This window comes from Zootermopsis nevadensis, unplaced genomic scaffold (assembly GCF_977971745.1).
Source record: "Zootermopsis nevadensis isolate Lab colony 2312 unplaced genomic scaffold, Znev_1.0 Znev_ptg000011l, whole genome shotgun sequence".
NCBI classification, from domain to species: Eukaryota; Metazoa; Arthropoda; class Insecta; order Blattodea; family Termopsidae; genus Zootermopsis; species Zootermopsis nevadensis.
Genome location: NW_028259143.1, coordinates 8,108,312 through 8,136,180, shown reverse-complemented (window position 1 = coordinate 8,136,180; position 27,869 = coordinate 8,108,312). Strand labels below are relative to the sequence as shown.

General features: G+C 37.2%; 2 protein-coding genes across 7 annotated transcripts in view; both read right to left on the bottom strand.

Annotated features, from left to right (window-relative positions):
* Positions 1-17,217, bottom strand: part of orb2 (cytoplasmic polyadenylation element-binding protein orb2) — a 256,883-nt gene extending 239,666 nt beyond the window's left edge. Inside the window, exon 1 of one of the 2 annotated variants that reach the window (XM_022069926.2) lies at positions 16,074-17,217. In XM_022069926.2, the coding sequence (XP_021925618.2) occupies positions 16,074-17,075 (1,002 nt within the window). In that variant the 5' untranslated portion in view covers positions 17,076-17,217. The remainder of the gene's footprint in view (positions 1-16,073) is intronic. The other variant, XM_022069834.2, reaches the window with a different exon arrangement.
* A 588-nt stretch (positions 17,218-17,805) lies between these two features.
* Positions 17,806-27,531, bottom strand: LOC110834406 (palmitoyltransferase ZDHHC16B). 5 transcript variants are annotated; one of them, XM_022073641.2, is made up of 9 exons: positions 27,389-27,531; positions 27,099-27,307; positions 25,666-25,813; positions 24,942-25,133; positions 23,386-23,503; positions 22,303-22,514; positions 21,164-21,278; positions 18,875-18,996; positions 17,806-18,501 (listed from the first exon to the last, which is right to left on the bottom strand). In XM_022073641.2, the coding sequence occupies exons 2-9, from the start codon at positions 27,143-27,145 to the stop codon at positions 18,277-18,279; spliced, it is 1,179 nt and encodes a 392-aa protein (XP_021929333.1). In that variant the 5' UTR covers positions 27,146-27,307; positions 27,389-27,531; the 3' UTR covers positions 17,806-18,276. The 5 variants fall into 5 exon arrangements, with proteins under 5 accessions (XP_021929333.1, XP_021929496.1, XP_021929251.1 ...); XM_022073804.2 differs by lacking the exon at positions 27,099-27,307 and having other exon boundaries at positions 27,389-27,514; XM_022073559.2 differs by lacking the exon at positions 27,099-27,307 and having other exon boundaries at positions 27,346-27,512.
* Between the last annotated feature and the right edge of the window lie 338 nt (positions 27,532-27,869).

Genomic DNA, 27,869 nt, shown 5'->3' with positions numbered 1-27,869 from the left:
TACTCAGTTATAGTTCAGGTGAAAGATCAGCTGGCTAACCTCCACACTACGCATACAAAACCTAACCCCTCCCCTCTTCTAACTCAATTCAATGCTCTGAATACATATTCATTTCGTAAACTAACACAAGATTCTGTCATATTCCAGCAGCACATGGAGCAGACATGCATAAGTGTTGGTCCATACAGCACAAGAGACACAATAGGATTACAATTGCAACAGCATCCCCAAAATGAGTTTAGCATCCTAAATAGGATCAAGGCAAGCAGGACAATAATCTATGTTTTGCTATTATACTTGTATTTTGCAACACACCGCTGTAATATCCTGTAATAACAGGTGAAATAACACAGGTGTTACATTTATTTCTGTAGTACACATCTGCAAAAGAGGAGCCTTCATGTTAACAACGTTAATCCGGCTAACAATTTAAAAAAAATAAAAAAGTATCGTTTTACTCTCGTGGTTCAGTGATACTCTGTATTTTGGAACATAGCAAAACCGAATGTATTACTGATTTTCATATAATTTTGTAAGTAGATCAAGCCTATATAGGCAGTGGAAACCTATCAGGCAGAAGCGATATAAGTACTGAAGTTCATGCCATATTAAATCTTGGGAAAACTTGATAAGTTTCACGTAGCCAGAGTGAGCATGCCTAGTGAAGATTATGCACAGAAATTAACCACTAAATAAAGTAATTAATTTAAAACTCTTATCGGATGGTAACTGTATCGTTATCTGAATCAGGGAAACTTAACACAGACGTGTTAAATATAAATTGAGCATTGGCCCTAAGAAACTTTACTGGTTTCAAAGAACATAATGACGTAAAACGTAAATTCGACACAATTCAACTTTCATTTTAAGATGGATTTTACAAAATGTATTTAACTTTTACGTAAATAATAGTGAGGCATCGTAACAGGAAAATAGTAATTATTCTTTCCTACTTTACAGCACAATTCATTCATCTTCCTCTCCCCTATATTTCAATGGCACGATTCTGGAATTCGGGACCGCCACGCCCAGGTGTATACTGTAACAGAGGTCGCTCTGAATACGCGTGCAAGAGATGGAAAACACAAGGCAAGGCTTGTACTGCTTCACTTTTAGACGTCAAGGGGACACACTGCAGCTATTTTAGTCTCCATTTTCTGGACCTGGTCCTGTTTTCGCAACTACATGCCCTACCTGAACGAAATTTATCTGGTTTTAAAATAGATCATATAATAATATAAAAAATAAGTTAAACATAACACACGAAAAGAAGTAATGTTAAATTTTAAGAGCTTACAATCGATGAAGTAAAGGTGGAAATAAATCATACAAATTTAGTATTAAATGCGTGTTCTCTCTAATCTAAATATATTTTTTTAAAATAAGTCAAACTCGTTTCCTCAGATGGTACTTCACATTTTGTCTGCTAAGTAGCCTATATATAAATATATAAATAACTATATATATATAAAACCATATCACATACCAATTAAATATTTAATTAATATTTATCCCTCCTCTCGTTCCTATGATCAGTTCATTCCATTTTCACTTTCCTTCCCAGTTTTTGATTTCCCTCTATTTCTTTGACAAACTTTTAGCTACAGTCAAGTGCCAATTGGTAGAATCTTTGGCCACAAAAGGATCCCATTAATAACATCCATCATGCTGATCACTCATAGAAAACACGTAGGTAAGCAGTCTTACTAGTTTTGTGATAAATTAAAACCTAACAACACTTATTTTACAAAGAAAAGTACCCGCGTGCACCCAAAAGCCAACCTGGACATGGAGAAGAAAAGGAAAATTTCCGCCCCCACAGGGAACTTAACCCCGGTCGTCCAGCTCATATTCAAACCAGTCCGTATGCTAATCGAGTTATCTTGACTCTTAAATGTTCAAATGGAATCACAGCGCGTGAAGAGGGTATCCATTTATGTTAATAGGTATCTATATTTAATACTTATTTGCTAGTAAACTCAGCGTGGGCGGTTCGAAAGTCCTACTTAGAATAAGTACGCTAAAATGTGAATCGTTGCTTACGTAAAGACAAGCATCAGCATTAAGACGACAGCAAAAATTAAAACAAAACAAATAAACACGAAAATTTATCCGAAAAGGATAACAACTCAAAAATACGCAAAAGTACACCACGACAAATACTTGAAAATGTGACGATGGTTCACATGACCGTAACACAAACAGTGATTCAATTTGACGCGCTGCCACAAAACAACTTCCCAGAAGCACTACATCCATTGTGCCCTGTAACAAAGGGGGCCCCGAGCCACCATCATCCCCGAAGCAAGCATTACAGAGGGCATCATCAGAATCATTTACCGTAGCACAGCGCGGCCTGTAATGCAATTTGCCAACTGGACGCTGTGTAAAACGGAACGTGATAGACTGCGTAGCAGGTTTACAAAAAGGGTACTTGTTACTACACTGTGATTTGCTGTGCTTTCTGACACAAATTCGAGACGTTTCGGCAGTTCTGCTGAACAGATTAAACGTGCAGACACATCACAGATCTCCAATCCTGAGGACAATACTAAACAGAGAACAATTGTTAATGTGATCCGCTTTACATGTGAATTGTTTAGCGAATTTAAAATGTTCTGTCATACACGGGTTGAATGAAACCTGGAGTTTCCAAAGACCGATTTTCGTTCATAACAAAGTACACTGTCGGTTTTTAAGCGCGTTCTTATTGACATCGCTCCATCTGCAGTCTTATGTCTGTCTGAACATGTGAAAACAGCTTGAGGAAGGTTGAATATATTTTCAGGAGTTTTATATTGGAGACTTTTACAGTAATCAGGGCGGTTGGCGAGGGGTTGTTATATCGATTAATTTCACCATAAGTCGAGATAACCAATGATTTGTTTGTTTCCCTTTTCCATTTGTTATGATGTTCTCAATTTGTCCATCATGCTGTTGTTTTGTAAAGGAACGCAAATTCCTTGATGAGTTTTAACAGCGTTACGTCAATTGCTTTACACTGCATTTTCATAAACTTCGTTCCCATGAACTTGCTCTTATTATTACTTCGGAAAGGGAACAGCGCAAGTGAAGTCAAAGCAACATTAAACTTGGCTAAGATGGCTTCGTTCCAGACCGGCTCTGGGGCCCACCCAGCCTCCTATACAATGGGTACCGGGGTCCTTTCCCGGGGGTAAAGCCGGCCGGGGCGTGATGCTGACCACTCACCCCCATATAGTGCCGAGGTCAAGGAAGAGAGGAGCTATACCTCCTCTCACCCCAAACGCCTACATGGCGTATTGTGGGACAAACTTTACTTTACTTAAGATGGCTTCGTAGACAGAGAGAGAGAAAGAGGGTTACACATTACAATGCTTAACACGACCGAAGGAACTATAAGAAGCAAAGCTTAAATCAGTAGAGCATTCAAACTTAAGGAGTTACACAACAACACTATGCACTTTGGATATGCTGATACCTCGCTCGGGACAATTCGGCATTAAAATGAACTGCTCAAGTCTTAGTAGGCTTTAGTAGGCTAATTCTCAAGCGTTACTGCAAGAAGGAAGAAGAAATTTTATAATGTTCCGATCTATTCGAATTTATTTCAGACTGGTGTCGAAAAATGTGTTCAAATGTGAGTTTACGACTTATTAAATTCTAATTAAAACAGCACTGTTGACAGGAAAGATTAAAATCTTATTAACTTGCAGTAAACGGAGATTGCGTACAATTTCACGGATTTTACTGAAACAAAATACGTTATGAATTATTTCTTTAATTTTCTCGCAATTAACATTCTGAAAAGCTTTCAAGATGAGAGCAGACGACAACATCAGAAGAGAATCTACCATTTTGAGCGTTTAAGAGTTTTAATTTACATGCGAAGCGACTAACCAAACGCAAGTGAAATAGTACAGATACACGAATTAGCCTGTCTAAACGCGCAGAGCTTAAGAATACGCGTCATTAATTCGATTTTATCTGCTCCCTCAAAGGCCCGACTCTAAACTTAACATTTCAATACACCACATGAAATATTAATGTGCTGTTCTGGCCTTACCATTACGCAACCAAGAGACATTTCCACCTGAATTAACTCGCACTTCTATACCAAAGGACAGACGCTTTAAATACAATATGAATTACAAACGCAAGATTCCATTCTAATTTCAAAAGAGCAAATCAAGCCCTTCCGGTGTCTTAGAAAATGAATATGGCGTATGCATAGTGTTCTGGGACTTTATTTCATAATTTAAAAAGGTGACTCCTAACGTAATTCTGAATATCAGAACACCATGTCACAGCTGCAACATTTAATAACAAACTGTGATGCTAACACTGGGGTGTTTCAGGTGAAGATGGATGAAGTAAGATGTTAAATAATCAAATAAAACAACACACACATTATTCCTTTGCCATAAGAACATTATTCTCAATCTCAGAATGTGAAATACTTGAATAATTTCGTAAACGTAATTAAAATGCAACAAGACTTGAAGAGTGTAATAAAAACACATTTCCCACACGCATTCTTCAAGACTGTACATATCGCATTGACCTTGATATTAATTTACTGAAAATACAAATCTGTGACACACATTAATCACACTGCATAACCAACAGTGCGTTTACAAAACCCTCAAATAACGTAAAGCCCGCCAATGTACACAATCCTCAGCCTGCTTCATTTCACCTATCATTCTTACTATGTACTGTCCTCAGATCCATTTTAATGGTATCACCGCCACCTAACTCTCTGTCTTACAGGTGGGCGTTCCCCAACGGATTTCCTCACCAAAATTCTGTATGGATTCCTCAACCCCCCACCCAGCAATCCTATTACTTTTAGTTAATCCAATATTTAACTGAACATACACCGACGAAAGAGCCAGTACGGCCAATTCAAAGTTTTCAGATCCGTGTAAAACAACAGGGCCAAACAAAGCAACGGTGGGCTAAATGGTGTTTCAACATAAATGGAGGGTATTTTTCTCATAAATAGCAAAATACGAACAAAATTAAAACTATCTGAACCATAAAAACACAAAGTACTTTAGCGTATAACCAAGTCCACGGAACAGAGTCCTTCTTGGGAAGCTAATAATCACCTCACTTGGTCAAAAAATTCGCCATCGTTTATGAAACTCGTTAAGTTCATTACTGTGTTCATACAACCCATCATTGTGAATCCAGTCCAAATAATTGTAATATAATTTTACTCAGTTGTAACATTTTCAATATGACTCCGGGGAAGTCCTCGCTCAAAGATACATTTTATCAATACGAACTGATAACCGATAATTCCAACAGACAGGATAGGCTAAGCAACCTACGTGGCTTTACACATAACAGTAACCATGTGACACGTTTCTTTTGCAAAAATTATTAAATCCTTCGGGTATGACCTTCAATCGTCGACTGAACCATACTTTATCTCATTCGATGCAGATAAGTAATGGACCAGGACATCTTTAAAGTCGCAATTAGTAATTATCCTGCGTCACAGCTAAACGGTCATTTGTAAGTAATGAAATGATTAAAACGAGTACACTCATATTCACCTCACTGTTCTCAATAATCCTACTAAACAACACACTAGGCCTAAAGCCATGGGTTCACAACCATGGTACACCTGTACTAGTGCTCTGTATACACAAAATAGTAACCGCCTAAATTAAAGAGGCATTACTTAATTTTTAGTTACGTAATAAATATAACTGACAAAAAAGTTAAAGAAAATTACTATGTAATATGTGAACCTGTTTGAAAAAATAGTTCTGTTTATAATAAATTGCCATGAGCTTTCAATAAACTGCCAATAATGAGGCGGCTCGCGAGGCATCCCAGGTCTTAAAAGATTGATAAAACCGAGACATTTAAAGTATACAGACATGGATCTCAATTTAACTCAACTGAGGACACAATGTCATAAAAAGGTCACTGTCAGGACTGTTATCGTATTCAGAAGAAAACTCGTCATGAGGTAACCTCATTTCTCCACTTTTAATTTGTAATTTCTCCACACTTCATTCGACGACTTTTTCCACACTTTGAAATGAGAGTTTACAAAAATTTTCCCACAAGCATTTCCAGAAATGCTCATGTCCATCCTATAACTAGAAACTGCAGGAAGCAGTTCCCACGTCAAGCTTAAGCCCACATAAGCATGGACATGTCGTTTTTCGGAATCCGAAAGATCATTATCGTGTTCAAGACAGCTTTTTCCCCATGCCCTATTTCGTCATCAGTATTTTGCCCACAGAACTACTTCATACCGGGGTGTAGGTAGCTCACTTCAAATTTTTGTGGAGCGCCGATCTTACAACTTCGAGACTAAATAGTTAAGCGGAACAGACTGTCCCTTCGAACTTAATCACATCATAAGGACACCACGTGTTTCGCGTGCTCCGAACAACGGCACTACAGAGTCCAGAACGACTGCGAAAAAAACCAGAAACTTAAACATGGTGAATATTCAGATAACCGAGATTTGGTTCCCCAGACTGTAAACTGATGTTACAATTCGTAAGTAGAATCTTGCTGCAACGAGCACAGAATCAGATAATAAAACAAGTTCGCATGGCAATCTTTAAAAAAAATACATTATTTTATTCGTGTGAACTATTCCTCACAACATAAAAACATACGTGAAGTAAACCGCCCTTAATTTTGTAGATTTTGGTCGTCTGGGTTGCGACATCCTATAGTCTTGCAGGACGGAACGTTCTAGATGAAGGCGTCGCCTCAAATTCTGAGTAAAATAAGTAAGCGACACGTTCCTTCAAAATTATCTACAAGACTACGGGCACCATAACCCTGAAGACACAGTCATGAAAACCTCAGTTAATTCCCTGGAAGAATTAGAATCCACAAATTATTTCCGACTCTATTTTAAATTAAGTACGTGCACTACTACATCTTATTTCATGGATAACCTGATAACACCCTGAATGCAATGCAAGTAGAAGGGCACTGAAATGAGCCATCAACGAACACTGTACTTTGTAGTTATGGGTGTGAAATTAAACAGAATAGAACGACAAGTTTGGTGCTGTGTACGATACGCTCATCTGGGAATTCCATTAAAACCGCAAAATCTTCTTTCGTTATCATCACTTGGAAGAAGCAGGAGATGACGGCTGAAGAACACAGACTGCTAGAATATGCTACTTTCAGAATTTAAAACAAGACGTAGTACATCTACGTCTACTTGTAAATTTTGGATAAAATACACTTTGAAACACAACTCTATGTTAAGTGCATGAGCTAGAAGATGGGGTCTACACCTTACGATTCATAAATGTTTCAAAAATAGGCGTGTGTCGTATGTTTTTGAATTTATAAAAAGAGGTTCACATGGCGGTATGAAGATGGCTGCATTTTGCTACCTCTGAAACGTCGGTACACTTCTACCAGCTTACACGGCGCAACAAACCAGCAGACAGATATCTTTAAACAATCGTTGCGAAACTTCTTTGGTCCACTACTATAAATAATGTGCTCGAAAAATCAGTGACGACAGAATGTCGCAGCCGAGAGTTTAGCAGTCCTGTTTCGTAAACGGGAGGTCCTGGGTTTAAACCCCAGTCCGGAAACCCGTTCCCTTTACAAGAGATTCTGCAACTTTGTCAGTCTCTGAAGGCAAACACCAGGGCCTTATCTTATATCGGATCACCACAAATTCCTTCCACATCCGTTCCTATTCATTATACACTAATCATTTTTTATTCAATATGTAATCTCAGTTACTTACAGAGTTGATAAACTACATAATTCAATGAAACTGAATGTACAAACTTTCAATTTCATATTTACACACATTAATATCAACAATGTCAGTTACTTAACATTTAAAATAATCAAAAGCAGCATAATTTCGTCAAAGAAATTCTAAACATTTTGTAATATGGCGGTACTGCTGTTTCACGTTACAACCCAAGCAGCAAGTGAATTTTGTCCCAAGGGCGCCTGCACTTGTTCTCATTAGTACTTAAGGGCTTGAGGAGGAAAATGCATGGGAAAGTTATATGTAGGTCTACAGGCTTACGTCTCCTGGCAATGCCATTAGTTCCTGAAGCCAAAACACGCATTCCTTCGTCAGAAAAGTTATAAACATAAGTCAATTCTAGTTTCACGCAAAAATGTCGTGTAGATCAACACTTTTTTATAAATGCAATTAACGTATTTTACTTGGTAATTCAGTACTCTCTCATCTCAATCCACCTCGTCATACTGCAACCCACAATTCATGAACAGAGAGCGCTTAAATGGTTCCAAAACTGTGTTTTAAGACGGTGCCCCGTCTCAAGTAAACAGCCGGCTGGCTTCCACAGTGACCGGTTAGTCCATGACTGAGACTCTGCATTATGTAATAATGACGCAATGTGGCACGCACGCAAGCAAGGCAAACAGGGAACAGCCATGGACATGCATCATCACAGGGTCTAGCTGCTCAACGCGGCTCCTCTCCTATTAACCTTCATCATGCGTCTTCTACAATTCATCGGCATTTCACGCTGTTGATAAACCACTTGAATCTCATGCACGTAAGGTGCCATGATATGAATTATATGAAAGTATGAAACTTCAAGCACAACGCCCGGAACAGACGTTAATTATCACATATTCCGGAGTGAAGGAGAGATATCTCAGTTCTTTACGCGTTAAAGACCCACAAAATCGACTACTCTTTAAACAAAATGCAATCTCAGAATAGTCATCTACGTTTGAACTTCACGGTCCACGCTATACATCCTCACGACCCACAGGTTTAAAACAATTTGACGGATTGCACGAGAAATGCATGAAACGCATCAGTAATTTTGTTGAAAAACCCCTACGAAAGATTTCACTTGGAAGAACGAGACGGAGATGGGAAGTTCTGAAGCTACGAACAGAGTCGGGCCCTTCTGTGTCCAAACTACGCGATACTTCGGGATTCAACGGCCAGAACTGAATTGCTAAGAGCTTAAACCATTTCCAAAACCGAAGTTCAAGTCCCAGAGTTTGAGACAACCGTAATGTACAAATGGATTTCGACCCGCTGTGTATGAACTATCGTTCAGTATAACTGCCGACAGATCCTAGTAATTATGTCTCTCCAAGTTCCGCTTAAATTCAATCGTAGTTTAATGTTAATGGGCGACAAAATTTATAGCTCACCTTCGCAGTCAATGCAACCAGCAATTAACCTCCGGCACAGCTGACCACAAATCACAGTGCAATACAATTGATTATATTAATCACTGATTACTTAATCAACTTCATTAACTAATACATTGGCTACTTTCGTTAATCGTGTTCCCCTGCCCGTATGGTGGTTGTTTCTTTATATACACAGTGCACGGGAACCCTGGTGGGCACCCCTGTAGCAAACATGTTTGCGACTTCTGACTTCGTATAGGCAGCATTATACCTTTTAATTGGCCTAACACCATAATAGGGTTTGCTGTATTTTCTGTGTCAACGAGATAAGTACAGTCTCCAAATTACGTAGAAACATCAAGTTCGTTATAAACTTAAAACAGCCTTAAAATAAAAGCCACACTACATGACACTTATGGGGCCCATATATATTAAATGTCCTCGTCATTTCCATTGAAACAAAACAAGGTCTTACGACGGCCACATATTTACAGTCGCCCGTATTTGGTGGAACTGATAAAAGTTTTCATAAAATCAAAACGCTGACAGCGGCATAGCTGTGTGCGCATAAACGAAGCATTAAAATCACACAGTGAATGAATTAAAAGGTTCTAAAACTGTCCGACTTCATAGCATGTCGCTCTAATTAATACACAACTTGTAGTTTAACTGAAGATAATTATACAAATTTACCCATTGCAATTACTCCTCCTACTACAAAAAGGATGTAAGACTCTTCCTTCCTATACGATATGTCCTACGCCCCAGTATGCAACCCCCCTACTTGAAACTTTTAGTCACGTCTGCCTGCGCAGTGTGACTTGAGTACCAAACAGAATATCAAGCTGTAGCAACTTTCGGCCAAAGAGATGATATGCTTCATGTGGCGTTACAAATCCTTTAAAATAAGTTCGTATTATAACGTACATCATCTCTGTTATTTACATTAGCGGTGTGACATCATATACGGTACATAGAGTCTACTCCCCCACAGAAAAAAGGGCAAGGTCGTGTAAGACAACACAGGAAATGTTTAAATTAATGTATTACCGAAGGTCTCGGCATTACAATTGTACTGTAGGCAACACGTGAATCCACAAAGCTCTGGTAATGAAATGCCCTTGTGGCTATTTCACTCAGCCCTTTTCTTCTAACTTTCAGGACCGTGTATTTAAAAGGGGGGTTCGGCTTCATATATTCCACTTCAACTTTTGAATCAATGTTCATGGAACTTAGATTTTCCCGTCTTTAACAACACCAACATGGAAGTTTGTACAGTGAAATCTCTCCAAGCTGGACACTTGCGGTTCCACAAAAAAGTGTCCAACTTACAGAGATGTCCAAGACAGAGGGAAAGGAGAAAATCATCCTTTCAGATTGTGGTGTAATTACAATGTAATCTGTTTACTTACATACTCCAACTACTGTAGGCTAACTTGAATTTAGAATTAATGACAACGTTAATAACAATAATCTTCTAAAACCACTTCCATGCACTGCACATTATACCTCAGCCTTAATTAAATATTCTAGTTAATTCCACCAATTTTCACTTCCCAATCACAAACAGAAAAATCCCATTTCTGTTAACACAGTTTGAATTCAAATGCAAGCACAGTACTGATGGAGTTAAAACTGTATCTGTAATACTGTAGTCCAGTGAAGAGTTCAACAAAAGAATAACTAAACACTTTCAATGATGGGGTCGATGACCATAAGCTAATCCTCCAGATAGAAGGAGATTCAAAACAACAAAATATGTAACTGTAAAAGTTTCCCTGAAAAGCACTGAAGGTAAATGAATGAACCTGTCCAACTTACACCAAAAGGGGTGTCCAAGATACAGGGTATTGTGAACATGTAAAATTATAGGATATTCACCAGTTCCAATTAAAAGTGTCCAATATAAAGGGGTGTCCAGGATATCAGGGTGTCCAAATTGAGCAGGTGTACTGTATATGAACATCGAATCTGACAAAGTGTGAAAGTTTAAAAGTCATTTTTCTCATTCATACAGGTGCTTCGGGAAAAGGGGGGGGGGGGGGAAGGAAAAAAAAAAGCAAGCTTGTCCGTTAAATGGTAGCACTTTGCAAAAATGTTGTGGCAAAGGCCTAGATTTTGAATAAACAATCACAATACACGGGGTTTACTGAGGACTACCAGGAAAATATAACATTATGTTAGGTTTGATTTATCATGAAAATTATTCTATTTTAACTCCCATCTTAATGCACAATTTTAATGATGCACACCACAAAGTTCAACATTTCTCTTACTCTGACAAGAGGGCATTTATTCCAAAGTTTTTTATATAAATATAAGTAAATGCATATTAAAGGAGCAAAACAGATGACTAGACCCCTGGACAAGGGTGGGCAGACCATAAATATTTCAAATACATATCCATAAAACAGTGTTAATAAACCAAAACACATTGTCGCTAAAACAAAATGTGACACAACTGCTTAAAACTTTCATCACTTTAACCTTGCTGACACTCAAACACCATAAACATTAAAGTTGATAAGTATTACAAATAAATTTGCATCCATAACTCTTTAAAGACCACTGGTAACTATATGTACCATCTGCTTTCAGAATTAATAATGCTGCACTTTGTATTTATGGTTTTGTATGGTTCTATGTGCAAACTGAGATTATTTCCTTAAATAGCATAACCAACACATCTTTGTAATGTTTTCTTTGGGATATGGACTATATTAAATATTATTTGGCTTCAAAGGGTTAATCTTATAATATGTCATGTTTTATACCAATTCTCTGTACTAAACAGAAAACAAACGTATATAATAAACAATTTGCAACAATAATATTGATAACTAGTGGAAGAATGTGCTTTTTGTTTGGGGTTGTCTTAAAATAATGGCAGCACCAATTGCTTATTTACTGGGGCAATCTTCCAAGAATACAGTCCTATTAATCAGTGTTAAAATTATTTACTGTCATGGCACCACAGTAATTACTTATAGAGCTAAAAATGACAAAGCAGTGGTGGACATAGCTCACTTGTGCACTAAAAGAACCTATCATGATCACCTGGATATGAGACCAGAAATGAAGAAACAAAATTATTAAGATGACTTCACTTCACCGTCTTTTGCACTGCCTGAACACATCAGAGAGATTGGAGGTTCTACTGCCATGTTAAACGTGTGGGACAACTAATCGGTCCAACGATCTGCTCTGTCAAATACATCAGAGATATCAGTATGTCTGATCTCCGACACATATCAGACATCAGACACATATAAGACATGACTGACCCGCCAGACACACCTGAGAAAATAAGACTGCTCTGTAAAATACACCCAAAAGAGGATGACTGTCTCATCAAGCATGTCAAGAGATCACATCCATCCTATCACATGTCACCGACATGTCTGTCTTTGAATAAGAGTATGGTTCATTGCAACTTTTATTGTTCTTATCCAAGTTGCAATATAATGTGCCAGCTGGCATGTGGATATTCACACACAAAATAATATATTCTAGCTGAATGGAAAATTTAAATGCACTTTAAAAACTATCCACAAATACATTCTACTTAGTGAAAGATTAAGTTATTTATGACCTACTTCTATTACAACAGCCAATGTCTGACATGCATGACTGTATGAATTTGTGGTCCATGTAACGCAGAAGAAACCGAAATTAAGTTCTCACAATGAAAATGTGACTACGGCAGTGCCTATGGTGAGAAATGGTGCAGTCCATGTCTGGCAGGAGACCGGAGTCAATAGTTCGTTTTATGTTGGCAGGAATCTGGTGTCAGTCGCCATAAAGATGTTTTCACATTTAATTTTCTTCAGAAAGGAATGTTATACGTTTTATAGTTTCAGTGCAATTTGCAATAAATTGTCCTACTGCTCAACTGTATTCTATTTTCTATAATAATATCCCAGATTTTTATTTCAAAGGGCTAGGAACAGTATGGTTCATTCTTACAACCTTCAACTTTCAAATTTCCTGATAGATAAAAACCATTCACATTAACAAACAAGAAATATCACAGTTATTCCCTTTGTTTATTATTCAATAATTGAACACAGTGAAGCCTCACTGAATTTGTTTCAGTGTGTTAGTTAACTGTCCTGGTGGAAGTATGTAAAAGTCTTTCCTTCTAAGATGGTCTCCAAAACATCATTCATACCACTTAAAGATTTCTGATGTTCGCACATACCAGCAATGGACAACTTTGCATGCCCATTTCTTGTTCCTATACTGCAGTGAATTATCTTGTTCCAAACTTCAAATCTTCAATTTAGTAAATACAGGAATAAGTAAGGGAGTATCTCAGATATTCAATAGGTGAGTTGGAAACTAACAGCAAAAATAAAAACATCAGAGAGCATAAGTGAATTTAAGAATGCGTACACATTTGTTCATGGACGAGAATGGGGATCTGCTCGCTGACTTACATGGCATCGTAGACAGATGGAAACATTACTTAAGTAAGTTACTAAATGTTCATGTAGCTAACCAATTTAAAGAGCCTAAAGTACATACAGCAGAGCCCTTCATCTTGGAATTGAGCCTAAAGGAAGCTCATTCGCCCTTTTGGAAATTAAAAGTTATAAATCTCCAAGTATCGACTCAACTCCGGCAGAACTAATCCATGCAGGTGGTAGGAAAATGCACTCAGATATATAAGCTTATAGTCTCAATTTGGAACGAGAAAGTTACTACCACAACAGTAGAAAGAATCAATTGTTGTCCCTATCCACAAAAAGAAAAAGGTGACAAAACTGGGTGCAATAATTTCTGAGGTATCTATCTTCTGTCAACATCATCAAAATTTTATCGAATATACGGTTAACACCATTTATGAATGCGACCATCAAGGACGATCAATGTGAATTCTGCCGTAATAGGTCAACTATTGATGAGATCTTTTGCATTCAACAAATGTCAGAGAACGATATTTGGACCTCAGAAGGATTAAAGAAGTTGGGAATGAAGAAATTTACATAACAAGGAGTTGGAGGTACTTCAGTATAGTGAATGGCTACAAACTGGATGACCGGAGTTCGATCCTGGCAGGGGCAGAGGAATTTTCCTCTAGCCTCTGCATCCAGACTAGCTCTGAGGCCCACCCAGTCTCCTATCCAATGGATACCGGGGTCCTTTCCTGGGGGTAAAACACGGCCAGGGCGTGTAGCTGACCACTCACCCCCATCTAATGCCCAGGTCAAGAATGAGTGGGAGCTATACCTCCTCTCCCCCCAAACTGCCTACATGGCTTATAATGGGGCAGCTGTACTTTACTTTTGCATAACGAGTAGCTGCGTGAATTGTATAGGTCCTCTTGCATAGTGAGCATAGTGAAATCATGGAGGATCCGATGCACTAAACATGTAACAAGCATGGTGGGAAGTAAGGCATGCATACAGAGTTTCGGTGGGGAATCCTTATGGAAAATGACTACTGGTCAGACCAAGAGGAGACGGGAGATGATATAAAGGTGGATCTTAGGGAGGTGGGCTGTGAGGATGGCAAATGAATGGAGTTCGTTCAGGATTGAGTCAAGTGGCAGGTTTTAGCGTTGTTGGTGTTGGACCTGCAGGTTCTGTTACTACAGAGTTAGTCAGTTAGTTATATACGTTTGTTTAATGTTTACATCCACAATACTCCTGGTAGCAATATAAAGCAAAGATGTAAACCACTCATTTTCTTTACAGAGTCATAACTAAAAATTGCTACACAATATCAGTGGTGATAAATGAATAAGTTTTCACAGCATTCAGACCACACAGAAGCTGATTTTTGTAAAAATAAAGCTATGTAAGAAAACCAGTAGGAAAGAAACACACTATGAAAATTGGGGTAACAACATGCAACATAAATGGTGAAAGACAATCACAAAAAATGTCTACAAACATTTTTAAATTAAATATGAAATAGGAATTTTAGTCAATAATTCTTCTGGAACAACACTTCTGACCAACGAATAAGAGGTATATAGCTACATAATGGCAGATATCTGATAGACACAAATTCAGAAACAGAAAAAAAAGGTGGCAGTATAATATGAAGCAGCTCATAACAAAACAGATAACTACTTTCATTACAAGCTTGTACAGTTCACGTTTCCTTGTATATCCTAAATTTATATATCCAAAATATAGCATTCTTTGTACTCACAATCATAACAATGGTTATTTCATATATAAAATTAATGATGAGACTTTCAAAAATAGTTCAGTAAACCACAACAAGATAAAAATAATAACAAAAATGTTAAAAGTATAATAAAATTTGGATAACAAAACCACAATAAATATAAATTAGCCTTCAATTAATGCTCCACAGAATATAAAATAACCTCCAAGTTACAACCAAGAAGGGAAGAAGCCATACTGAATGTCTGTGTATGCTAGTGTACAATGGATCAATAAGTACACCTACCAGCCAGTAAGGTTATGTACCAACTGAACTAAAAGTAGTATGTTAAGTCAGTTGTGTGAATCAGAATAGCAGCAGTGTAACTAATCATACATCACAATACATACATACAAAAACAGTAAACATCACAAGCACTCCACCTTCCTTACAAACATGCCAATCATAAAGTTATATGTGCTAAAGTCTAATTTCTATGTGCCATCACACTTAAAAACAAATAATATCCAATTTCAAAAGTAAAACCATACACATGTTACTTTTGAACAATATAAGCAACAAAAAGCAAGCTCTAAGAAAACACACCACATATTAAAAGTGTTTTGGTGCAAGGATTCAAACTGTGCAGAAGAAATAATGGTTTGCTCATTTGTTTACTTCACTCCTGGGCCAAAATTCATTCTCTAAACACAGGTTAAAATTGCAACTGTTTCACCCCTGCCAAAACACTGCCAATATATAGATTGCACCATAATTCTACTAAGCAGCTTTTCTACAACACAGCTATGATGGAGCAAACATACCGGGTATGGGAGCAACACTTCTCGGTTTTCATCCATGTTGGTGATTTCGAATGTTGGTGGCTGGGGAAAGAGTCCTTTTCCTGGATATGAGGTACTACGACGGAACTTGATTGGCGAAATGACCATTGCAGAGTGCTGATGATTAAATGTTGGACTTGGTTTCCGATTACCTAGACTTCCCATGTTTCCCATTGTTTGAAGTGGGTTCAGGTTTGGCACAGATCTGCCTCTGTTCCATGGAGACAAACCTTGCATATTGGCTTGATTCTGTGGACCTGGTGACCATGTATTCTGCTGAGTACTAGACCATGATGTGTACCCCTTATTAGGCATGAACATGTTCTGGGGATTCTGCTGCTGAATGTGGCGAGACAGGTTGTGTGGAAAATTGTGAGTAGCTGTAATTGCTCGTCGTTGAGGTGGTTGCCCTTGGGATTGGGGTAATCCAGCAATTTGGGGGCCTAAACTAGTATTATATAGAGGATTTGGATTAGTTGGAGGAAAATTTTGAAAAGCTAGAGTTCCATTTACAGCAGGTACATTTAAACTGTGCAAAAGACCTTCTTCCATGGGTCCTGACGACCACAGGCTAGCTGTGGAAGTATTACTAGAATTAATCACATTAAGACTAGGCTCTGATACATTAAATCCAGTCCCTAATTGGAGGGGAGTTGTAACTGCTGGACCAATCTGCCCCTGTTCATTCGGCTTATCAGTTTGTACTCCACTTCCAATGTTTCCTGACGAACTGTCATCTTCTTTGGCTTTCACTGTTTGCTCCCCATTCACGTCGGAATTCGGAGACAGCTGTTGTGATTTTACAGCTGATTTCTCAATCAGAAGTTCATCTTGCATTGCTGTATGTTGATGTGACGATAGGTTATCCGGAACAGATGTAGGAGTGTTAAAAAACAAAGACGAGCTAGTAGTTGAACTTGCTGGAAATTCCACTGAAGAAACGGATCCAACGCTAGAATTGACACTAAACTTGAAATCCCCCATTAGAGCTTGTTTCTGCGCGTAGTAGTTTTGATAATCGGGGGGAGGGGGAACGATCCTGTACTCTCACACACACACTGCTTGCATCTGCTACACCAACCCGCCTTCGACGATCGCTGTTGTCGAAACTTTTGTTTCTCTAGTGGTGAATTTCAATTTCTACCCTTAGAGAGCAGCACCAACATAAATGTTTACAACAGTTAAGAACGTTTTATATACCTACTCTCTGCCATCTATGGAGCAAATATGCTAACTATTATGGTCGATAGCGGTAGCATAGTCGTTACAAGAAGCTGGACTGATGTCTGCCATTTACTCGTCTTCGGGTGAAGCCGAGGGTGGGCTTAAATTTTAATAAAAAATGGGTTTGACAATTACAGCCATTTCAGAATGAACGTAACGTACAAGATGTTACACGGTACTAAAACACGGCTGTAACTCTAACACACTGCGATGCTTTGTGTCATTAGACGGACTCATAATAAAATATATATAAAGGCAACTCTCGGTTTACGAACGAGTTCTATTCCAAGACGTTGTTCGTTATGTGTATCTTACATTCCTGAGCTTTTATGCTACGTATCGTATGTTAGCTGCCATTTTACAGCATTAAAACCATGTACTAAACATCGAATGGTCTATAAAGTATGTTTTATTATAATGTATGTATGCATTATGGTTTATCGTATACGATACGTAACGTACGCCACGCGACGTGGCATGTAAACCAACGTTTTTTTTACTGGCAATATTAGTTTTATTAACCAAGAACAGTTCAGTATAATTATCATATAATAATTTTCTGATAATTATTGTAATCGAACAGTGCACAACATGACTGGCAATGATATAAACACATGTCCTACAAATAACTGATTTAGACTTAGAAACATCCTCCCAGACTTTCAGTATTACATAATAAACAATAACAAATTATTCAGTGAATTTAGACGAAGTGATAAATCAAGTATTTCTGTTTATAAACTTTCAACACTGCCTTGAGTTACCTAGAATCCAAAAGACCCAAGACTCATGTTCTACCATTACATTAAAGGCAGAAATTCAGGTCATTCCCAGGTATGACTATTGATAATGTACAAGTGTAAAATTCACTTATCTGTAGGATACTGATCTTGTCTATCAAGTCCTGGTATTTACCAATAAGAACTGACATACACTTCATAACAAATACAGAATGGATAACTCAGAATGTATAAAAAGGGTCCTTCAAGTACTCTCCTCTATTACTGTCCTCCTCCTCCTCAGAGTTGTCCTCTGTATCTGAGTGCACTGTGTGCCATGTAAGGCCTTCCCCTATTGGCTTGTGTGGCGATGGCAATAAAACATGCCTCCATGTTCTTCCTCTCACCATTCCAAGAAATAATCGCCAGTTTTTTCTCCATCCAAAATCAAAAGGGTTTGTGTAGACCTGAAACCATTTATAAATGTAGCTTACCTACTAAACTACAACTCAGAGACAAGATGTTTAGATGACTCCACTAGCAGTTTGGTTGTCAATTTTGTCAAAAAAATCAATATGAAAGCAAATAAAAATATTATACTGCAACAGTATGTGAATATGTAAAAGAGGAGGCGGAGACAGAAAGCAGAGGTGAGATCAATGGTGATAAACTACAGGTGGTTATTCTGCATGGGTACAAAACTTGGTCTCCTGGAAGAACACAGACTGAAGATGTTTGCAAACAGGAAGTTGAAGAAAATATGTAGACCTAAGAAAGAGAAAGGAACAAGAAAAGGACAAAAAACTGCTCAATGAGTATGAATACAGTGTTTTACAATACCTTATTTGTTTCTGCCAATCGTTTTGTTTCAGCTTTATTAATGTTTGCTTCGATGCTTGTTTCTCCTCTACTGATTAATCTTGCATGCCACAGTGTTAGGGCACCTAATGCAATTAACACTCCTAAAAGAAGAAAAATCTCACTATAAGAATATTATACAATGAAGTTAGGATCACAATACAAATTAGACTACAGAGATTACTTACTCTTTTTCGATCAGCATTTCAGCATGCCTCATAACTGCTTATTGGGCCAAGATTTGAATCCAGAAGTTTCAAAATATTAAAGAAAATGCTAAATTCTGCCCTGTCATTGATAACATCGTGTTGTATATTTTTATGGAATTGCATATTTCAGTTAGGTTCCGTACTAACACACTGTGATGCTTTGTGTGTCATTAGACGGACCCAGAACAAAATATATATAATGGCAAATATTTATCTAATCACATTCTCTGTTAAATAAAGAACTGAATCTAGCAAATACTTACTGAAGTACCATATATAAAATTAAATGCTGTATTTCTAATTTTACACGTAGACCAAACGAATGATTACAGCCTAACATTTTAATAATGAGTGTTTCTCATAAATTTCATCCTATTATGCACACACATAGAACTCATGCAACATATATTTACTTCCTTATGATATATGCCTTAAAACATACCATAAGTATGAAATAATATACTTAAACCTGCACCTGTCACTGTGATAGCAGATTTTATTTATCCCTTCGCAAGATTTACGTCAGATCAGACATCAAATAAAGTATATCACACATAAATATTTTAAAACAGAACTACTATTCTCAATATGAAAAATGTGTATATGTTATTTATATAATTGAAAACAGACACTAATTCTCTTAAACAGTAGTACCGGGTCTACAATTAATGACTTTCGGGGCGTGCTTGCATTGCGTGGTCGGCCGGCGATCTGTTGACGTGGGTGGGACTTGTACGCGTGAGTCACGGGCGAGTCAGTTTCAGTGCTGCTAGTAACAGCGAACTACGAATATTTCTCGTCACTAATACATGTTATTACATTAATTGTTCTTACCTTAAATCACAAAAGATGTTCAAAGTGACTTCCTTGTGCTTGCAAGCAAGCTTCACATCTCGTTAACATGTTTTGAAATACTCGACGAAGCTCTTCTTGGGAAATTGTCGAATATTTTCTTTAAGTGCTTCTGCAGTGTGTGGATAAATTGTGAACGTTGTGTAAATTTAATAGTTAGACCCTTTTTCTAAGAAATGGCCGATGAAGAAAAGACTTACGGTTTCTTCATGCAAGGCAATGCTACAGTTCACACAGCTGATCGTTCGATGTTAGCATTAAGAGAAGTGTTTGGTGAACAAGTTATCAATCAGTGGCCTCCGCGTTCCCCAGACTTGAACCCGTGCGATTTTTACCTGTGGGGCATGCTGAAGAACAAAGTTTATGTAAACAATCTGCACACTGCAGAAGGACTCAAAGAAAATATTCAACAATTGATTTCGGAAATATCCCAAGAAGAGCTTCATCGAGTATTTCGAAACATGTCAACGAGATGTGAAGCTTGCCTGCAAGCACAAGGAAGTCACTTTGAACAGCTTTTGTGATTTAAGACAAGAACAATCAATGCAATAACATGTATCAGTGATGAGAAACACTCGCAGCTCGCTGTCACTAGCGGCGCTGAAACTGATTTGCCCGTGACTCACGCGTACAAGTCCCGCCCACGTCAACAGATTGCCGGCAGACCACGCAATGCAAGCACGCCCCGAAAGTCATAAATTGTAGACCCGGTATATACAGGGGTGTCAAATGCTATCATAAATCCCAATTTGATTGTCACGCTGTATTATAAAAATGGGTTTTGAAGACAGGCAGCAGTAAACTTTGGGTACTGTTACAAAAGATTTAGTTGTCAGAATTATGCATATATTCACAAAATGGACAAATAAAGGGGTTGAAAGAGAAGTATAATTTCTGTACATGACTGTACAACAATAATTCCTCCACACACTTGACTCATAATTTTAGTGTATACCATGATCCTAGGTGGTACAAATTGGACATGGGAATAAACTGTCTTACCCATTTCACATTAGGCAGTCTTATCAAAGGTACTCTTTCTTTAAATGTACAAACTTGTTCCATCCCATGAAATTACTGTTCAAAAAATATATATAATTATGGAACAAGAGGCTATAACAAAATAAAATGAACTGTTCTCTTCCATCAGTTTACAAGTCTGTGTATGTGTTATTCAAGTCAGTTTCCAAAGTGTGTGCAAAATTCTCACCTGTATTTATGAAAGCCATATATATAAGACAACTCTGTCGCAATGAGCGTCCCTTGTGCGGCTCTGTTGTTTCAAGTAATGACATGTTACTGCTGAGATTAGCCATCAATTCTGTCTGGGAGAAACACCAGTTAGTATGACTGATAGATATCACCCTAAGTTGACAGCAGATAATAAAATATTAAGTAGCATTTATAATAAATGATGCTATTTAAAAATGTAAAGACTGAAATACATAAAACTGTTGTTTTGTATAGGTGTGAAACACAATATCTCAAATTGAGAGAACAACACAGATTTAAGAGTGTTTGATAACACGGTACTTAGAAGAATATTTGGACTTACTGCAAAATGAGCAGCTCCATACTATGTACTCTTCAACAAATATTATTCCAAATGATCAAATAAAGGATGATGGGGTGGGTGGGTCATGTGGAAAACACAGCAGAGATAAGAAATATTTACAAAATTTTGGTTGGAAAGCCTGAAGGGAAAGTCTAGATCCATTTGCATAGATATTTCTCACAATGGAGGGGGGAAATGTTTTATGCTGACATAAATTCAATTACACGCAGTAATAAAATATGTCATCATCATCAATTACTACAAGGATTGGGCCTACTGACCCCTTCCGAGACATTTGCTCAAGGCAACTTGTCATTCGTCCTGTGTAGTGCATTTGAGTAGTGAGTGACAAGCCCACTACCTCTGCACAATTTCTACTCAATCCTGATTTTTCTGCTAGAGCCATCTAGTAGAGAATCAAGAGACGTGGGTAAGAAACATGGCTGCTGAATTTTGCTGACAAGCATCTCTTTCATGCTTGCAGGGTTCTTTTACATGCCATAAATCTATAAAATAGTAAAATATGTAATATGTGATATTCCCAGCAGACCATGACCATATGGAAATATGATAATACATACAAATATAATAATTTATCATTGTGGGTGCAGGAAAATTAGAAAAAGACATTGTGGACATTTGCATCCATTTCCCCTTGTTCTCAATGCAACAGACATTTACAAGTTTGGGTTCTTATAGGAAACGAATCATACATACTCATTAAAATCATGTAAAGGTCTCACCAGCATTTAGCTGCATGATCTGACATCAATATTTTAATTGTTTTGACTTACCACAGGAATAAGAATAGAATTATTAAAACGAACTGGATGGCCTTCAATAAATGATTCATCATCTTCATCAATCTCCTCCATGCCAATCCACACTTCATCGTAAGCAAGTTGGAAGCCGAAGATGATCAGGAACAGCACACCCAAACACATGTATGCCATATACATAAAGAAGTAACGATGATTAAAGTGGCCAATGCAATTATTTAGCCAAGCTGAATAAAATATGGTAAGGAATATCCTGGAAAAATATGAAGGAAAAGCACTTATTATTTATAGTTTTCATATATTCAGAATGGTCTAACACAAACAGATACTATTGTCTTTTAACTTCACTTCAGAATATGCCATTAGGAAGGGCCAATACAACCAACAGGAACTGGATTCGGATAAAATATATCAACAACTAGTCTATGCATATGACTATTGGGAAGAAACATGAATAACATAAAGAAGAATGAAGAAATTCCATTATATGCTAGTGAGGAGGTTGGTTTAGAAATAAACACAGAGAAGCCTAAGTATAGGTACATATTCATGTGTTGTTACCAGAATGCAGAACAAAATCATACAAAAAAGATAGGTAGTAAGTCCTCTACAAATGCAGTAAAGTTAAAATATTTGGGCATGGCAGCGGCAAATAAAATTGCCAGACCCTGTTAAAAAAATCAAGTATTACTGCTTTCATTTTATTTATTGCTTATAAAGGAAAAAAAGCAATACATATAATACCAGACTAGAATTATGTAGACAACCTGGTATATCCCTATGCAAGTTTGAAAATGTCTGGTGTGGTCCTTATCAGTGCAAGCATAATAGCATATGTGTGAACACAATATGCAATATGAACCAAACATTGCAGTTAAATGGGAAGTCTAATGTTTAAATCTTAGAAATCAGCTTTTCTAAATGAGGTTTTCAGTTTTCCTTAATCCCTTCAAGCAAATGTTAAGACAGTGCCTTGAATAAAGCCTAATTGCTTCCTTCCACATACTTTCCAGCTCATTATTTACTAATCACTTATTATCCAATACTATATAACTTAAGAAAATTAGGCATTAACCAAGAATAAACAAATAAGGATACGGCAGTGGTGGTCCATCTTGAGAATGCATTTGTTGCAGACAGAACAATGGTGTGTTCTTGGGGGCTTTGGTGCAATGCACTTTCTACATATGCTGGCTGCTTCAAGAATGAGTGCACCCTGAAACAAATAACCATACTGGTGAAAAATTTATATAACATTTTCTTCTTGTTTGTTTTTGATTCATTGGTATGTATGTTCTTACCCCACAAAATGCACAATATATTACACACACACAAATTAGTGAACTGCCCAAACAAATGGAACAGCTAGAAAATTGTCATGCGCATACCACAAGATTCTGTGTGGACATGAATAAAATAACAGAAAAAAAGGATGTTATTATTTCTAAGTGTATGTACTATATTATGTTTTTCTGCTGTTAATTTTTCAGCCTCAACAGCTTTAAAGAAACCTATGACACTAGTAAGATGTTACTACATAAGCTGGAACCAGCTTACAAATTAAATGTGATACAACAAGCAGTTGTGAAGTTTGTACCCTTTTTGAACATTCAATTTAAATTAATGCTTCTTGGTTCCAGTACAGCAATTATTTCATGGGTAAAGACAAAGCTATCCCTGTGCTTAATTAAGTATCATGCCATAAAGATGTATGTAGGAATGGAGATACTGATCCATACATTCTTAATGTTAGTTATGTTGGAGGGGAGTGGCAACTCCATCGTCCAGAGATAGGAGGCTTGGTAAACCTCAGAGAAAGTGCAGATGTGGTGGAGAAGAGAAACCTCATGCCCTTGTTAGGAATCAAGTCCTAGATGTCCAGTTAATACAGTCAAAGAGCTAAAATTGAATACATATTATGGGACCTGAATATGAATAAAGTACTCTCACTAAAATATAATAAATGCATTCACCAACAGCGATCACTTCTTAAATCTTCTTCATTGAGAAACTGATCTGAACCCAACTGTGTTTTGTATGAATATGGAATCTATAAGAATGACACTGACTAAACATCATTACAACATATTATGTTCTGTACATACTGTATAAATGTTTCCCTGCAAAACATCTTGCACATGTATAATTTAATATGGATAATAAACATTAATAGTAATTGTATTCATGGAATTTTTATTGTTGTTGAAAAAGGGGAAGACTACCTGTCTCTATGGAACTGTGTCCACAAATGGGCCCACTGTCAACCAGTGGTGGAATGAAACTGAAGGAAAAACCAAAGAACTTGGAGAAAAACTTGTCCTAGTGCCACTTTTTCCACTAGATGTGAACCTGGGCCTCTGCGGTGAGAAGCTGTCAACTAGCCATCTGAGTTATAGCACAGATCTATGTTCATGGAATACTTTGTGCACCAGTAAGACCACTAAAATGCTTTGAAGTTAGGTTGACTCTGATCATACAAATTTCATATTGAAAAAGATTTGTTTAATTTATACATGTCACTGCCAGATAAAATCAGATGTATAACATGTCCAGGAGCACTGATACTAAGAAATCTGTACTAAAGAACATCACAAAAAGAGGAATAAAAAAGAAATTAGCTAACAGCAGTTCTTTTCTATTGTATAATATATTACCTCTGGTGGGCTCCCAGGATGAGTGTTAGCAGCCATGTAGTAATGGAAACAGATGTTCACTAGAAGCCAGTGACCAATGATCATCAATATTACCGTCATCCATGGACTTTTGTGCCACCAGTAGGGCAGTCCAATCCAATATGCAATAACTATAACTGAAGCTGTCAATCCACACACAGAGGCAACAAAGAACTAAAAAAAGATACAAGACACCACTAGTACTTAAAGGAATTATTTTTCAAAAGCTGACAGTCACTCAGCTGGCCAATACATTCCTTGAATGTGTTCACAAGAATCTACCACTGAACTGTTCTCTAAGCCAGTTGAGTCCAGTCCAAATCTACTGAATCCTATTTTGAGCCAATTAAATCCAGTTTGCATATTTATACAATCACATAAATTTAATCAAAATTATTTAATCTGTTGATTGGGATGTTTTATCATGTCTTGTTTTGTCTGGTAGATGCTGATGGTGCAACATCAAAGAAGACAGCCATCTTAATACTCATTGCTATGATAACCTCAAATCTCACCTTTTTGTGCTTTTATTTGTTTGTGAGTCCAAGACCTACATTATTCAAAGCAAACGAAGATGGATTACAGGTAATATGATAACAATAATATGTCCCTTCTTCTTGCAAGAAGTACCCATGAATACAATAGAAAGTATGATATTCAAATATAAGAGTAATAAGAAAACATAAAATTAGTCAATTACACTTACAGGGCCAAGACATTTGGTGAAGTTGTCTACAAACCAAAACATTGGTTCCATACACACATCTGCCACATAACCTTGGTCCAAAAAATGATTGTAGAAAAGAGAATTCATTGACAGTTTTACTTTTCTCCACTGCCATCTTACAGTTTTCCTGAAATAGTGAAGAACATCAGACTTCCAGGTACAACCTGTAATGTGGCCATAATGCTCGGGAGAAAATACTTCTCAACACAACATTCACAAGTGGGTGGGCAACTGCATCACACAGCAGTGGTCATCAATAAAAACCCACTGTGTAAATTCAATATATGTGAAAACTAACTAACTAGATGGCTTACAGAACCGAAGGCTCATCACCGAATTAACCAAAGCCCTCCACCAGACTCTGTCCTGTGCCAACAAAATCCAGTCTCCTTCAACTCCTACCTCTGACAGATCCCGCCTAAGATTATCCTCCCATCTACATCTAGGTCTCCCGAGTTGTTTCTTCCCCTCAGGCTTCCCGAACAATACCTGCATAATAATTATTATGTTGCATAACAATGCTGACTGTCTATGTTCCACTTACAAAGCAACACTCAACTGTTTGTTTTTCTTTCTTTTTTGTTGATGTAATATGAGTTATACATTTGGTTGTAATTCTATTTCTTTTTGTTAACAGTCTGCAAAAAAACTGTGACAGACACAAGCCTTCTCATTTCTCAAACTGTGGCAACATGTAGTAAAATCAGCAATGTGCTCGGCTGGAAACATATTTACTGACTGTTGCAAGTAGCCACCTCCTTCTTTGTGGTAATATACTTTTATTTATATTGTTACAAAAAAGTTTGCAGTCTTACATTAGTTTCTACAAAGTTAAATATGATTGTTAGTCAGCATTTAAATAGACTTGACTGAGGACTAGTATCAGCTTCCTGTCTTCTGTACAGGTACCTTCAACTAAGCTAAACTGTATATGGCCGTATTTCAACTTTGGAGGACTCTGGGTCATTTCATAGTTACGATAATCTGTCTACATGGCTTTGGAGAGTGCATCACACTATAAGCAGGCAACCTTTTGAAACATAAGTCCTGTATGTACAACAGGATATCATGCATAGCCATTCACAGTTTCCCTTCTTTCAATGTTTAACAATTTAATGGCAATATTTATTAATATATGACAGTGATGCACATTTCAGGATGCTTTAGACAAACATTTTTCGCATCAACGAGGGTGAATTCCTCACAAGTTACAGAGCCAAAGAAAACAGACAACCAAAATTAGAACCACTAAAGCAAACAGTTTGTGAATCACAAGTTTGTACGTGGTAACCTGGTTGTCATTAACAAAACAAATTATGTTCACACAGTATTCAAAACCTTCTATCGTCCATCATGCCCTTGGAGATGTCCTGTGGCATTTCCTGAGTAAAGAGTGTGGGTAATTAGCTTACCGAACAGTAATTGGGATAGTTGTCAGTTTCCATCTGATCTGAACCATTTTTCTTCAGAAGCATGTACATAAGGCTAGGACATTGTAATTATTTTAAAGTTACAATTTCTGGTACAGTAGTTCCTCATACAGAAAGAACACCATTACCCCACCAAACGTATAACTTCAGTTACCACATAACCTCAACCACAGTCAATGTTTAATCCTAACCTGAAAGGACACCAGAAGTAATATTAGAGGATACCAACCACACCTCTTTAAGTATCATAACAACAAAAAATGTACACATACAAAATATTCGCAAAACTAAAAACTCGTTCATATAATATCAATAAATATTAAAACAATAACATTTTCAACAGGATATTCATTTCTTTCAAAAGCGACAGTGAATTCCAAATTACTACAATAATAATCCGATATTGTAACTACTAACGAAAGGGGAAAACATGCACTAGTGCCATCTATCAGCAGGATAGCAGAGTTACTTCTGATTCCTGATTTTACCCTCTGAAAACGCCAAAAATTAGATTTGCAATGAACGAATAACTTTGTCAAATCTAATCGTACACGAGTGCGTATAGAAACTAGGCATTATCCGACTCTAAACATCGTTTCTGTGTAGACCAGAGACATACCAGTTGATTTATGTGGATCACATATTATAACATATGGAACAAACTTAGGACGGTTGGTAATGCAGAGGCGGACGTATTGTTCTGAAGCACGACTGACGTCTAACGATAACATTTACCATGATGATTTGTTCGTG